The sequence below is a fragment of the Protobothrops mucrosquamatus genome, unplaced genomic scaffold, assembly GCF_001527695.2.
Source record: "Protobothrops mucrosquamatus isolate PMUCROS unplaced genomic scaffold, P.Mucros_1.0 scaffold3158, whole genome shotgun sequence".
NCBI lineage: Eukaryota > Metazoa > Chordata > Lepidosauria > Squamata > Viperidae > Protobothrops > Protobothrops mucrosquamatus.
The window spans coordinates 212,089-226,346 of record NW_015389158.1 but is presented as its reverse complement, the minus strand read 5'-3'; the positions used below and the strand labels follow the sequence as shown (position 1 = coordinate 226,346).

The 14,258-nt window shown below is 48.7% G+C and overlaps 1 protein-coding gene across 1 annotated transcript in view; it reads left to right on the top strand.

Annotated features, from left to right (window-relative positions):
* The first annotated feature begins 1,783 nt into the window (after window positions 1-1,783).
* The window catches only part of LOC107297151 (hematopoietic lineage cell-specific protein), a 19,682-nt gene continuing 7,207 nt past the window's right edge, over window positions 1,784-14,258 (top strand). Inside the window, exons 1-13 of the mRNA XM_015826509.1 lie at window positions 1,784-1,819; window positions 3,986-4,069; window positions 5,107-5,180; window positions 7,273-7,402; window positions 7,563-7,673; window positions 9,259-9,313; window positions 9,893-10,003; window positions 10,087-10,197; window positions 10,281-10,391; window positions 10,475-10,585; window positions 11,980-12,090; window positions 12,174-12,284; window positions 13,635-13,690. Coding sequence (XP_015681995.1) covers window positions 3,986-4,069; window positions 5,107-5,180; window positions 7,273-7,402; window positions 7,563-7,673; window positions 9,259-9,313; window positions 9,893-10,003; window positions 10,087-10,197; window positions 10,281-10,391; window positions 10,475-10,585; window positions 11,980-12,090; window positions 12,174-12,284; window positions 13,635-13,690 — 1,176 coding nt within the window. The 5' untranslated portion in view covers window positions 1,784-1,819. The remainder of the gene's footprint in view (window positions 1,820-3,985; window positions 4,070-5,106; window positions 5,181-7,272; window positions 7,403-7,562; window positions 7,674-9,258; window positions 9,314-9,892; window positions 10,004-10,086; window positions 10,198-10,280; window positions 10,392-10,474; window positions 10,586-11,979; window positions 12,091-12,173; window positions 12,285-13,634; window positions 13,691-14,258) is intronic.

Genomic DNA, 14,258 nt, shown 5'->3' with positions numbered 1-14,258 from the left:
CCATCAGCCACCCCCTCAGCTGGCTTCCAGCAAGCAAAGTCAACGGGGAACCTCCAGATCCGCTTAACGACCTTGTGATTCGCTTTACGGCCACAGCAATCCAGTTAACCTTGGCAGAAAAGGTCATAAGTGGAGCGTGACTCGCTCAGGAACTGCCTTGCTTAGCGCTGGACGTTCTGCTCCCAATTTACAGCCGTACGTCGAGGACCGACTCAATGCTGGCTGGGAATTCTGGGAGTTGAAGTCCATACCCCGTTCAAGCTGCCGTGCCTGAGAAAACGCTGCTAGGGCAAATTCCCAGACCTCTAAAAACGGGGGGGGGGAGGGTGGCCCTTGGGCCTCGAGGATGTCACCCCTCCCTTGGGGCCTTCCTAGATCGAGCAGAATTAATTAACGAGGTTGCTTTGAAGTCTCGCCCTGCACAATTAATAGGGACATAATTAGGCCCCTCCTGAATGGCAGCACAATCCTCTATACGGTATTGTTAATTAATTGGAAAAGCCTCTGTGCCAGCCTTCATCAAACTTCGATTCCCTGGGCAAAAGCACTGAAAGATACACACTGACAAACATCTAAAGTGGTGTGTGTGTGTCCAAGCTTGGCCGTTTTTAAGACCTGGGGACTTCAACTCCCAGAATTCCCCAGCTGGTGCCTTGGAGAATCGGTTGACCCCCCTCGTTTATCTGTAATGATATAGGGTCCCCTACTTTGAACTCTGGTGCTGGAGAAGACTCCTGCGCGTCCCCTGGACTGCAAGGCCATCCAACCGGTCAGTCCTAGAGGAGATCCACCCCGACTGCTCTTTAGAAGGCCAGATCCTGAAGTGGAAACTCAAGTACTTTGGCCACCTAATGAGAAGGAAGGACTCCCTGGAGAAGAGCCTGATGCTGGGAAAGATGGAGGGCAAGAGAAGAAGGGGACGACGGAGAATGAGGTGGCTGGATGGAGTCACTGAAGCAGGAGGCGTGAGCTTCAATGGACTCCAGAAGATGGTAGAGGACAGGAAGGCCTGGAGGAACGTTGTCCACGGGGTCGCCATGGGTTGGACACGACTTCGCAACTAACAACAACAGCTTGAGCAAAGGATTGGACTAGGACCCTCAAAACATCTTTGAGGCAGCCCCTCAGATAAGGATAAGGATAGAATAGAAAAGAAAATGAATAGAATAGGATAAAGAATAGAATAGAAAATATAGAATAGAAAATATAGAATAGAATAGAATAGAAAATATAGAATAGAAAATATAGAATAGAATTGAATGGAAAATTAATGGAATAGAATAGAATAGAACATACAGAATGGAATAGAATAGAATAGAATAGAACAGAATAACAGTTGGAAGGGACCTTGGAGGTCATCTAGTCCAACCCCCTGCTCAGGCAGGAAACCCTATACCATTTCAGACAAATGGCTGTCCAGTCTCTTCTTGAAAACTTCCAGTGTTGGAGCATTCACCGCTTCTGGAGGCAGGTGGTTCCACTGGTTAATTATTCTCAATGTCAGGAAAACATTGCTATCAGAAGGCTGCTAACCCTGTCCCCTTTTTGGGATTCCCACCGTCCCCCACTTCCTGAGTGGGGCCAGGCTTGGACCCATAAGCTGGTTGGGCACAGGAGAGCGGCGTTCCCATCTCCCCCCTCCCCCTCCCTTCCCCACAGGCCATTGGTCTTCCTCTGCTCTGACGGGCCCAGGAAGAAGCAAAACCTTCCTGATTTGGTGAACTTCAAACAGGAACTTGGGTTTGCAAGTGAAACCAGGGTGGGGGAGAGGAAGCCGAGCAGAGACGCTGCGAGAGGGGAAACCGAGGCTCCGGGCAAGGTAAGGAGGCTGAAGGCCGAGCGCATGGGTGCTGCTGGGCGCTTGTGAGCGGAGGAGCTGTGGGTGGGGATGGAAAGCCCAAGATCCCCGTGGTCCTGTCCATCTCTGGAGCTGGTGGGATCCAGGCAGGGATGCTTGCCAGCTGGCAAAAGGGCACCTCCATCCCTGCCCTCTGGGGCATTGGGGGGAGCAGCAGCCAGCTGGCGGAGCACATGGGGCCAAAGGGACTGAAGCCCCCCCTTTCCTTGGCTCCTGGGCTTCTGAGATCCAGCAGCTCAGCTGCAACAACTTGCAATGCTGCCCAGTCTGCCTGGTGGCCATTGATGCTCTTCTGAGCTTCCACAGGGCAGCATCTGGAGCAAAGTGGGGGGGGGGGAGAAAGGGACCGGTTTGAGGTGGGGAGGCCAGGTGGGGTTCCCAGAAAAGGGGACCACTGCCAGGGGTGAGGGAGGGCACGGAGGGACGTCTGGCGGAAGTCAGCCCCCTGATTTTGGCACCCGCGTTTCCTGGCTGTGCTCTTTGCAAGCTCTTTCAAAGTTTTTGCACGCTCGTTCCACGAGGACTTTAAAAGCTGCTGCAAACCTTTTGCAGATCTGTGAGGCGTGCACAAGGCAGCGAACGAATATCCAACACGCCTTCCTCTTCCTCTTTTCCCCACGACAACAACCCTGCGAGGTGGGCTGGGCTGAGAGAGAGACAGAGGGATTGGCCACCAGGTCAGCCAGCTGGCTTTCGTGGCTAAGGGGGGACTTGAACTCGCCGTCTCCAACTTTCTAGCCTTGTGCCTGGATCACTAGACCACCGGGCTGTCGGGAGTTGCAGCTGGTTACGGTTCCTGATGTCAGCCTTGATCCTTTTTGAACAAAATCTGGCTGGATGGGGGGGGGGGTCTGATGTAGAATCCAGAGTGGCACTGCTGAAAGATGATGGTGTAAAGATTGTGTGAAGGCACCTTGGATTCTGCAGTGGTGCTGTGGGTGCAGATGTGTGGACCAAGTAATTATCTGAGTGTGTTCAGAATAACAGAGTTGGAAGGGACCTTGGAGGTCTCCTAGTCCAACCCCCTGCTCAAGCAGGAAACCCTACATCATTGCAGACAAATGGCTGTCCAATCTCTTCTTAAAAAACCTCCAGTGATAGAGCTCCCACAACTTCTGGTGGCAATCTGTTCCCCCAGTTAATTGTCCTCACTGTTAGGAAGTTTCTCCTTAACTCCAGGTTGCTTCTCTCCTTGATTAGTTTCCATCCAACGTTTCTTGTCCTGCCTTCAGGTGCTTTGGAGAATAATTTGACCCCCTCCTCTTCTTTGTGGCAGCCCCTCAAATACTGAAATACTTTTCATTAAACTCGACATACCCAATTCCTGCAACCGTTCTTCGTAAGTTCTAGTCGCCAGACCTTAGATCATCTTAAGTTGCTGTTCTTTGCCCTTATTTTTCGCAAAGTTTCTCCTTAGTTTTAGGTTGCTCAAGGTCTCACTCGTAGGTTATGGCTTTTCTTTCGGAGATACAAAGCACCCCCCCCCCCAGTAACCTGTCTTTGGAGAGGAGGGGCTTGGGACACTGGCTTCCCCAGCTTGTGGCCATGACCACAGAAAAGGCCAAATTGGCGCATGAAGCCCCAGAGATGTCAGCCGAAGACCTGCTTGCGCACAGCCCTCGCAATGGAACAGTCGCTTCCTTTCGGCCTGCATCCGGCTGACTGTAGGATGGTTAGCTGAGTTTCCGTCCCTCGTCTGCACCACAGTTGCAGAGCGTGAAACCATTTAAGGTGGGCTGAAGCCCCCCAAAAGAGCCCCACATTGTGAGGGACGCACAGCCCAGGAAGGAGAATGTGTGCTGTTGTTTTGAATTTCAAAATTTGTCCTCTCTTAAGGGGAGAGAGAGAGACAGAGAGACAGAGAGAGAGAGAGAGAGAGAGAGGGAGGGAGGGAGGGAGACTTATTTCTTTCTTGATTGATTTCTTGATTTCTTGATTTCTTGATTGATTTCTTGATTTCTTGATTTCTTGATTTCTTTCTTTCTTTCTTTCTTTCTTTCTTTCTTTCTTTCTTTCTTTCTTTCTTTCTTTCTTTCTCTCTCTCTCTCTCTCTCTCTCCCCCTCCTTCTCTCTCTCTCTCTCTCTCTCTCTTCCTCTCTCTCTCTCTTGCTCTCTCTCTTCTCCCAGATGTGGAAAGCTGCGGTGGGCCACAACGTGTCTGCGAAGGTGGAGACCCAAGGAGATGATTGGGACACGGACCCAGATTTTGTGGTACGTCCTCTTGGCTCCCAGGTTGCTCGTGGTTCAGAAGCTCCGGACCCATGGGGCTTGCCTGGCTCCCACAGGGATGGGCCCAGCTGTGACTGAGGAGGCAGAAAGGGTGGGTCTGCTTCATGGCAGGCCAAGATGTCGGTTGTGACACTGCACATGACCCCGTGGCCCCCCCTGGAAAAGGAGGTCATCCCCCCTTCCCCTTCCACTTTGGCTGAACCGGTAGCTAATTTTTGGTTGCCCAGGCCCAGAACGGACCTCCGGAAGCGGCATCCACGCAGAGAACCGGTCGTTCACCTATTTGAATCCCACCACTGGTCAAAATTCGCTTAACAACTGCTCACTTAGCAACAGAAACGTTGGAGTCCATTGTGGTTGTGAGTCGAGGACTACCTGGGTCACTTTTATATAGCCACCGGTCTCGTCTATGTGACCCTGGGCGAGGTATACCGTAAAATGCAAACATTAAAAACCATACCGTAACAATAAACATTAATGTGAACTAAAAAGACTAGGAGAGAACATCTTGCTGTTGTGTACAGTTGTGGCCATCTTAGCAGTTGTCCCAAAGGTGCTTTTTTCAGGACTTTTTCATTTCCTTTGGAGATGTTTCACTTCTCCTCCAAGAAGCTTCTTCAGCTCCGACTGGATGGTTTCCGGGAATGGAAGGAGTATTCTCAGAGAGAGTACTACTGACCAGATGACTGCAAGGAATAGAAATCGTTCCGTTCCCCACCATCCAGTAAGAGCTGAAGAAGCTTCTTGGAGGAGAAGCAAAACGTCTTCAGAGGAAAACCACGAAGTCCAGTTGCCTCCTGAAAAAGGCATCTTTGGGACAACCAGGACCTGGATGATGGAGAACCATCTCAGCAGTTCTTCAGCAGACCTCGGAGGCTGCAGACGTAGCCAATTTCAAAGGACTTCTGGAAAGTTGGGGGGCAACCTCACCTTGGGGAGATGATGTTCCATGGATGGGCCATGGGACAACCTCTCCTGAGTCCCACCAGATGTAACGTCTTGTCTCCTCTTGTTGACAGAATGACATTTCGGAGAAGGAACAGCGCTGGGGGGCTAAGACAATCGAAGGATCTGGCCGTGCCGAGCACATCAAGTGAGTGGCTTCTTCATCCTGCCTCCTCTTTCATCTAGACCTCAACTTCTGCTGTGTTGGAAGTAGGCCTGTGATTCCACCCTCCCCCAAGGGAAACCGGGGTCAGGAGCTCAATGCTGACATTACCTCGGGTCTCGGGGTAACTTTCCTCTCTGAACCACAGAGTGTGTACAAACTTCTTCCTGCCCCTCGACTTGGATCCAAACTCAATCTGAAGAAGAGAACCACCAATAGTAGCGTCACAGACGAAGAGTGTCCTTTTCCTTCACCACAGGAGTGGGTCTACAACCCCTGATAAGTTCTATTGGAAGCCAACTACAGAGATACTAATGGGAGCTGAAGTTGAGGCAGAGTTGCTCAATCTTGTTAGCTTGAAGATGGGTGGACTTCCACTCCCAGAATTCCTCAGCCAGCATTGTGTGAACTTCCACTCTCAGAATTCCTCAGCCAGCATTGTGTGGACAATGCTGGCTGAGGAATTCTGAGAGTGGAAGTTCACACAATGCTGGCTGAGGAATTCTGAGAGTGGAAGTCCACACAATGCTGGCTGAGGAATTTTGGAAGTCCACACAATGCTGGTTGAGGAATTCTCGGTTTTGAAGCCCACACAATGCTGGCTTAGAAACACCAAGAGGACTAGCAGCTTTTGTTAACTTTGAGCAACGAAGCATGTTTTGGGGCACAGTTTCCCCGCCCTGTTTTCTGAATTTGGAGGCCAGAAACCATTAGAAGGAGAAAGAAGAACTTCAGAAATGCTTGTTCTCCATCCAGTTCCTCACTTTTGACGAGTCATAGCTAAGATTCTTGGTCAAGAATGTACCCTGCCCTGTCCCGTCCTATCCAGAGATGTTGGATGACAACACCCATCTTCCCCAAACAGTATGGAATTTGCAATCCAACCCCGAAGGCACTAGACTGGAAAAGCTGGTGGCCTTCCTCCAGAGAGAGCAGGCTGTGCTTCAACTTGACCGTGAGGTTCTTCGGCGAGAACGGAATCCCGTGACCCATAACATATGTGGCTTCCTCATTCTCTCCTCCAAAAACAGAGGAAGTGATGTCCTTCCTCTTTTTCAGACCACTTTTGAATCTCTTATTTATGTGTTTATTTGGAAAGAGGCAGAAGTGCTGCTTTTCTTCAGCTCAGATGACATCATCGTCCTGGCATTGGGTGACCGTTTCTCTTCTTTCAGTTCCTCCGGTTGAGATTTATCCTGACTTATTTTATTTACTTATTTGTTAAATTTATACCCCGCCCATCTTGCTTATCAAGAGGAGATTCCGGGTGGCTTGCAACCCGATAAAAATGACAATATGAAACATTAAAATGATCAACATGAAAATTAACAAAAGTTAGCTAGGATAGGAACCAATGGGGTCCCTGGTGCTCTCTGAGCTTGGTTGTTTTCTTGCAGATGTTTCATGACCCACATTAGGTAACATCATCAGTATGAGTGGTAAACCCCACACTCCTTCACACAGATGTTCCCTAGTTGGGTCATGAAATGTCTGCAAGAAAAAAAACCAAGCTCAGAGAGCACCAAGCACCCTCTTTTGATCCTCCTCCTTTCCTCCTCCTCCTCCTCCTCCTCCTCCTCCTCCTTCTCTTCTTCCTCCTCCTCCTCCTCAAACCCCATTCTCTTCATGAGCACTGATGATGTTCTCAAGTTGGTTCATGAAATGTCTGCAAGAAAAAAAACCAAGCTCAGAGAGCACCAAGCACCCTCTTTAGATCCTCCTCCTCCTCTCCTACTCCTCCTTCCTCCACCTCAAACCTCACTCTCTTCATGAGCACTGATGATGATGTTCCCAAGTTGGTTCATGAAACATCTGCAAGAAAAAAAAACCAAGCTCAGAGAGCACCAAGCACCCTCTTTTGATCCTCCTCCTCCTCCTCCTCCTCCTCCAACCCCACTCTCTTCATGAGCACTGATGATGTTCCCAAGTTGGTTCATGAAACATCTGCAAGAAGACCACCAAGCTCAGAAAGTACGAAGGACCTCACACTCCACCTTCTCCTCCTCTTCCTCCTCCTCCTCCTCCTCCTCCTCCTCCTCCTCCTCCTCCAATCCTGCTATTTGATGTCTCTTTTCAGCATCCACCAGCTAAGAAGCAAGGTTTCTGAGGAACATGAAGTTCTGAAGAAGAAGGAGCTGGAAGCGGCACCCAAGGCTTCCTATGGCTACGGGGGCAAGTTTGGAACCGAGAAGGACCGCATGGACAAGGTACACACTTGGTTTCCCTTCTTTTTTTTTGAAGTTCTCAGCTGATCTGCAGTCGGTCTTTCGCACAGCCGCTGTTCTGCATGGCAACTTGGCCTGCTGGAGAACCTGTCCACATAACAAGTCTGCAAGGTGATAACCCTGGTTTTCCTTGGTTCTCCAGAGTGCCCTGGGCCACGAGTATGTTGCCGAGGTCAGCGTGCACGCTTCCCAGACGGATGCAGCCAAGGGTTTCGGTGGAAAGTACGGCATTCAGAAGGACCGAGCAGATAAGGTGGGGGCTGTTTTACTACCAGTTTTGCCTACTCTCTTGGTTATAATCCTCTTGCAGCATGAAAGGGAAGTGATGAAGTGGGATGGTTTAACTTCTTTAAAGGCATTGGATTCAATGGGATTTTATAGCCAATGTTCTTTGGAAGCCACAAACGGGGCTTTCTTTCATGAATGAAAGTGAATATACGTGTGCCAGGATAACGCTGCAGGATCCGATTTGGGTCGGTCATTTGGACCGGAGATTTTGTCTTCTGAGCTTTCGGATTCATGCTGGGGCTTTTTTGGGAAGTTAGGAATCAGCCCTTTACTGTGGTTCAGCCAAGAAGCACCAACCGTGGGTGCTAAGACTTATAAATTTATAGTAACAGAATCCTGCAAGTCTGAAAATCCTATAAACCTTTCCCCCTCTCCTTTATGGTCCAAGATACTAGGGAGAGTCTTTTCCATTCCTTTTATGGGCTCCTCCTCCTCCTCCTCCTCCTCCTCCCTGCATACCCCACTCTCTTCTAGCACTGATGATGTTGCTTAGTTGGGTTGTTCTGGATCATGTTTGGCATTTATTGGTTTAAGTGCTGTCTCCTTAAGAGATGGCTTGTGGGTAATGTAGTTTAGCTAGTCTGCAATCCCATGTTATCAGATCTGTGGGAGGAGTTTCCAAAGTTCATCATAGGACATCTTGGCCACGAGCCAGGTTGGAATGTTCTTTGTCTGAGAGAAGCATGGAGCCATTCGGACATCTCAGTTGGCTCCATTCCAAGTTACAAGCTGGTATGGAGGAAGCCTTATTTTCTCACCTATGAGAATGAACTGATGTAATATCCAGAAGCAACCACCATAACTGCAAGTATCTCTGGATAAAATATATCTGTTTTGGAATCATTTTCATTGACCCAGATTTACAAAGCAACTTAACTCTGGGTCAGAACATGGGTCATGAAATGTCTGCAGGAAAACCACCAAGCTCAGAGAGCATGAAAGACCCCAGAGTCATCCTCCTCCTTCTCCTCCTTCTCCTCCTTTTCCTCCTCCTCCTCCTCCTCCTCCTCCTCCTGGAGGAGGAGGAGGAGGAGGAGGAGGAGGAGGAGGAGGAGGAGGAGGAGGAGGAGGAGGAGGAGGAGCTCCCTGCAAACCCAACTCCCTTCTAGCACTGATGATATTGCCTAGTTGGGTCATGAAATGTCTGGAGGAAAACCACCCAGTTCAGAGAGCACCAAGGACTACTGCTGCCCTTCTCCCTCCTTTCTCTCAAGGACATTGGGGGAGTCCCAACAGCCCACATAATTGAATTTAACTTTATTTCTTTTACAGCCTCCTTCCTGCCCTTCCCCCTCCCCACCTTGTTTTCTTCCCACTCAACATTATTTATTAATCAAATTTATCCACTGCCCATTTCACTCTCTAACTGGCTGGTTTACAATTTAAAAACAAAAACATTGAGGACAGGCAACTGCTTGGTTGATTATTAGGAGCCATCAAGTTATTATCAATTCCTGGTGACCAACACAATTGGCTATAATTACTCCGAGGGGTGTGTGTCTCTGTGTGTGTGTGACTGTATAATGTCTCTCGCTTTCCCTTCCCTGCAGTCTGCGCTTGGATTTGACTACAAGGGAGAGGTAGAAATGCACATGTCCCAGAAAGGTAAGTTTTGAGGGCCCACCTCCAGGTTTCTGGGCGTTCCCCCCTGTTCCTTCTCCAGTTCCCAGAGCCCTTCCCCAGTAAGAAGGGCCCAAGGTCATTCACACTGATGTGTCGGTCTTTTCCCAGGGGTGTTTTGCACCCCAGCTTCATATTCTGGTGCTCAGTCTTCTGGGACCCTGAGAATGAAATGGGTTGGTTTGGAATACAACACTTTGTCAAGCCACCCCAAAGGTGCTTCGCGACTGGACTTTCTTGTTTTTCCTTGAAGATGTTTTTCTTCTCCTCCAAGAAGCTTCCTCAGTTCTGACCGAACGGTGGAAATATTCCTTGCAGTCATCTGGTCGTTAGCGCTCTCTCTGAGAATGCTCCTTCCATTCCCCCCCCCTCACACACACACACCATCCAGTCAGAGCTGAAAAAGGTCCTTGGATGAGAAGTGAAAGAAGAAATTCCAGTTGCCTCCTGAAAAAAGCACCTTTGAGACATCCATGACCTGGATGATGGAGAATCTGCATGGATGTTTGGACCATCTATGACTGTCATCGACCTTCTGAAAAACATTGTGTTCTCCTACTTCAGACTATGCCGTTGGGTTTGGTGGGAAGTACGGCGTGCAGAAGGACCGCCAAGACAAGTCTGCCTTGGGTTGGTCCCACAAGGAAGAAGTCAAGCCTCATGAATCTCAAACAGGTCTGGAAGCTTCAAGTCAACCTTGGTTCATCTCAATTAACCTCTCATGGGTTTCTGAAAAACGTTGTGTTCTCCCATTGCAGACCATGCCGTTGGGTTTGGTGGGAAGTATGGCGTGCAGAAGGACCGCCAAGATAAGTCTGCCCTGGATTGGTCCCACAAGGAGGAGGTCAAGCCCCACGAATCTCAAACAGGTCTGGAAGCTTCAAATCCACCTTGGTTCATCTCAATTAACCTTTTTTGGCTTTCTGAAAAATGTTGTGTTCTCCCATTGCAGACCATGCCGTTGGGTTTGGTGGGAAGTACGGTGTGCAGAAGGACCGCCAAGATAAGTCTGCCCTGGGTTGGTCCCACAAGGAAGAAGTCAAGCCTCATGAATCCCAGACAGGTCTGGAAGCTGCAAGTCCACCTTGGTTCATCTCAATTAACCTCTTTTGGCTTTCTGAAAAATGTTGTGTTCTCCCATTGCAGACCATGCCGTTGGGTTTGGTGGGAAGTATGGCGTGCAGAAGGACCGTCAAGACAAGTCTGCCTTGGGATGGGCCCACCAGGAGGAGGTCAAGCCCCACGAATCCCAGACAGGTCTGTAGAAAATATGGATGGGTTGAAGCTGTGGCCTGGTGGTCCTTTAGTTTGGCCAACCCATGTATTGCTTGGGGCCAGTATGTACAATGAGTAGTTTTTCTTCCTCATTGGTCTGCTACATGAGGAGCTTCTTAGATCGTGAACATGAACTCCACCCCCTGCTCAGGAAAAGGAATAGAAAGTTAAGCGTCCCAGGATGATGGTTGTCCAGCCTCCACTTGGAAGCTTCCAGAGAAGGAAGTCCTTCTGTCTTTGGACCTCGGACTAGGAGCGGCAAGTCCATTCGTTCCCTGTCAAAAACAGGGAGGTGGCTTTGGTTGAGAGCTAACGACCAGCCCAAGTCACAAAGAAAGACTTAGAAAGCTTTAGAACCTACTCACTTTGCAATCTATTGGCTCCAATAGAAGACCGTGGGGTCCTTGGTGCTCTCTGAGCTTGGTTGTGCTCTTGCAGATGTTTCATCACTCAACTAGGTAACTTCATCAGTGGTATCCTCATCATTACCATTGATGATGTTGCCTAGTTGGGTCATGAGACATCTGCAAGCAAAACAACCATGCTCAGAGACCACCAAGGACTCCACAGTCCTCCTCCTCCTCCTCCTCCTCCTCCTCCTCATTTTCCTCCCTTCTTCCTTTTCCTGTTCTCCTCTTCTTTCCTCTCCTCCTCTCCTCCATTCCTTCTTTTCCTCCCTTCTTCCTTTTCATGTTCTCCTCCTCTTCTTTCCACTCCTCCTCTCCTTCATTCCTTCTTTTCCTCTCTTCTTCCTTTTCCTGTTCTCTTCCTCTTCTTTCTCCTCCTCTCCTTCATTCTTTCTCCTTTTCCTCCCTTCTTCCTTTTCCTGTTCTCCTCTTCTTTCGCCTCCTCCATTCCTTCTTGTTTTCCTCCTTCCTTTTCCTGTTCTCTTCTCTTCCTCCTTCTTCATTCCTTCTCCTTTCCCCCCTTCTTCCTTTTCCTGTTCTCCTCCTCTTCCTCCTCCTGCACTCCTCAGACCCCCTCCCTTCTAGCCCTGATGAGGTTACCTGATCGGGTCATGAAATAACTGCAAGAACACAACCAAGCGCAGAGAGCACCAAGGACCCCACCATGCCCTGGTTATGTGCCCGCAGCCAGGTCCCACAACCCGGTCAATTGAAGATTTAGTGATTGGACTCACACAGCAAACTTGAGTTTGGTAATCTTGGTTAAGCTTTGCATTTGTGAGTGGCTTACTAGGTTGTGCCAAGCCAGGCAATCTGTTGGCTTTGTGATTCTGTCTATCAATCAAATTCAGAAAATGTCTTAATTTGTTTTGTATTCTCTCCCTGGGAGCTGCAAGTCCATTCGTTTCATCTCAGATAATCTCTTGAGTCTCTTTGTCTTTCTGAAAAATGTTTTTCTTCTCACTGCAGACCATGCTGTTGGATTTGGTGGAAAGTATGGCGTGCAGAAGGACCGTCAAGACAAGTCTGCCCTGGGTTGGTCCCACAAGGAGGAAGTCAAGCCCCACGAATCCCAGACAGGTCTGGAAGCTGCAAGTCCACCTTGGTTCATCTCAATTAGCCTCTCTTGGCTTTCTGAAAAATGTTGTGTTCTTCCATTGCAGACCACGCTGTTGGGTTTGGTGGGAAGTATGGCGTGCAGAAGGACCGTCAAGACAAGTCTGCCCTTGGATGGGCCCACAAGGAGGAAGTCAAGCCCCACGAATCCCAGACAGGTCTGTGGAAGGAGGTGGAGCTGGGTAATCTCTTAGAAGAGCATAAATATACAACATAGGAACCATGTTCTGAAATCTTTTAGCTCAGGACTGCAAGGTCCAGTTCCTCTTTTGCAAGTTCAAGCTTCCAAGTTCTTCTCCAGAACTTTGAGGCTCCAGAACCTGAAGGAGATTGCTTCCATACAGGGGACAACTAAGAAGAGCAGATAGACTCCATATTTGGTACCCTTCCTTGTTATTTTCAAAGGTCCTGTTCTCTTCATTTTTGGGGGGGGGTATGGTTGTGTATATTTGAGGGGCTGCCAGAAAGAATACGGATCCAACCTATTCTCCAAAGCGCCTGAAGGCAGGACAAGAAACGTTGGATGGAAACTAATCAAGGAGAGAAGCAACCTGGAACCAAAAAGAAACTTCCTGACAGTGAGGACAATTAACCAATGGAATGGCTTGCTTCCAAAAGTTGAGGGTGCTGCATCACTGGAGGTTTTCAAGAAGAGACTGGACAACCATTTGACCGAGATGGTATATGGTCTCCTGCTTGCGAAGAGAGTTGGACTAGAAGACCTCCAAGGTCCCTTCCAACTCTGTTATTCTGTTATTTGCATCTACTATAGAGAGGCAGGTGGCATCTGCAGAACTCCACCAGAACACAAATTCTAGCCACCTTGGTTGAATCTCTGCTTTTCTGGAATCTGCTGTATCCACACAGCTAGTTTAGGCAGACACTGGAGGTACGGAAAGACTCAGTCACACTCAGTCTAGCCTGGGCTGGACATCAAAGGAGACGGTCAAGCCCTTGAGTCCTCGGTGGGACTAGGGGAGGAGATGGGATGTATTATGAAGTCTGCAGTCTAGTTTTAATTGTGCTAAGTGAACCCAGGTATGTCAACATGCAGAAGAAGTTCATACTTCTTAGGTGTTCACTAGTGTTTAAATCATCAGCTTCATCTGTCCCAACTCTTCCAATGTCTCTGGAGGTTCTCAATCATTCAGGTCATGGTTGTCCCAAAGGTGCTTTTTCCAAAAGGCAACTGGACTTGGTTTTTTTTCTTTGAAAACGCTTCTCTTCTCATCCAAGAAGCCTCTTCAATTCTCCTTAGTTCTGAAGAACTGAAGAAGCTTCTTGGGTGAGAAACGAAACATTTTCAAATTAAACAAAAAAAATCAAGGAAGTCCAGTTGCCTTTTGGAAAAAGCACCTTTGGGGCAACTCTCTCGACGTAGTGTCAAGCCCCTCAGGGTAGACAGCTGCATGGGCAACTGATAAGGAAGGGCTTTAAGCTCAGACTTCTGAGTTCAACTCATGCTTCCACCTTCCCTAAAAAAAAGTTGGCTATTTTCTCTCTTGCAGACTATTCCCAGGGCTTTGGAGGCCGTTATGGGGTGCAGAGAGACAGAGTGGACAAGGTAAATGGAGGTTGAACCTGGGGTGGGCTCAGCTGGGTCTGGATGGTTGGAAGAAGATGCTCAGGAGGACATTTGCCCATTTCCAACTCTCTATCATCTGTGCTTCCCCTAATTCTAGCCCCATTGCTTGATTTTATTCTCACGATATCGAGACTTCAGGAGAAGCTTCGCCAATCTTTTCCCCTGCAGATACGTTGGACTACATATCCCATTCATTAGATCCAGGGTGTCCACAGCTTCCTCCTTGTGCTACCCGGGGGTACACAGGGAAGTAAAAGAATGTCAAGATATTGTCCACTTCTGCATGATGGGAGCCCCATTGCTTGTTATATCTGTGTCTTGCATGGGGGTCCCTATAAAATGGGAGCTGGGGAATCTATGCGTCTGTGCATGAGGTCCATGTTGCCTTTTTTGACCCTCTGCAGATCCTATTGTTACTGCATCATTAAAGCGGCGCCATTAAGCTGCCTTCCAGCCATTTCCAACCTGACCTAGAAAGAGAAAAATCTGTTTGATGTGACTTACAGATTCTTCAGGGGGAGGATAAATCAGGAATGGGCGTAATAAA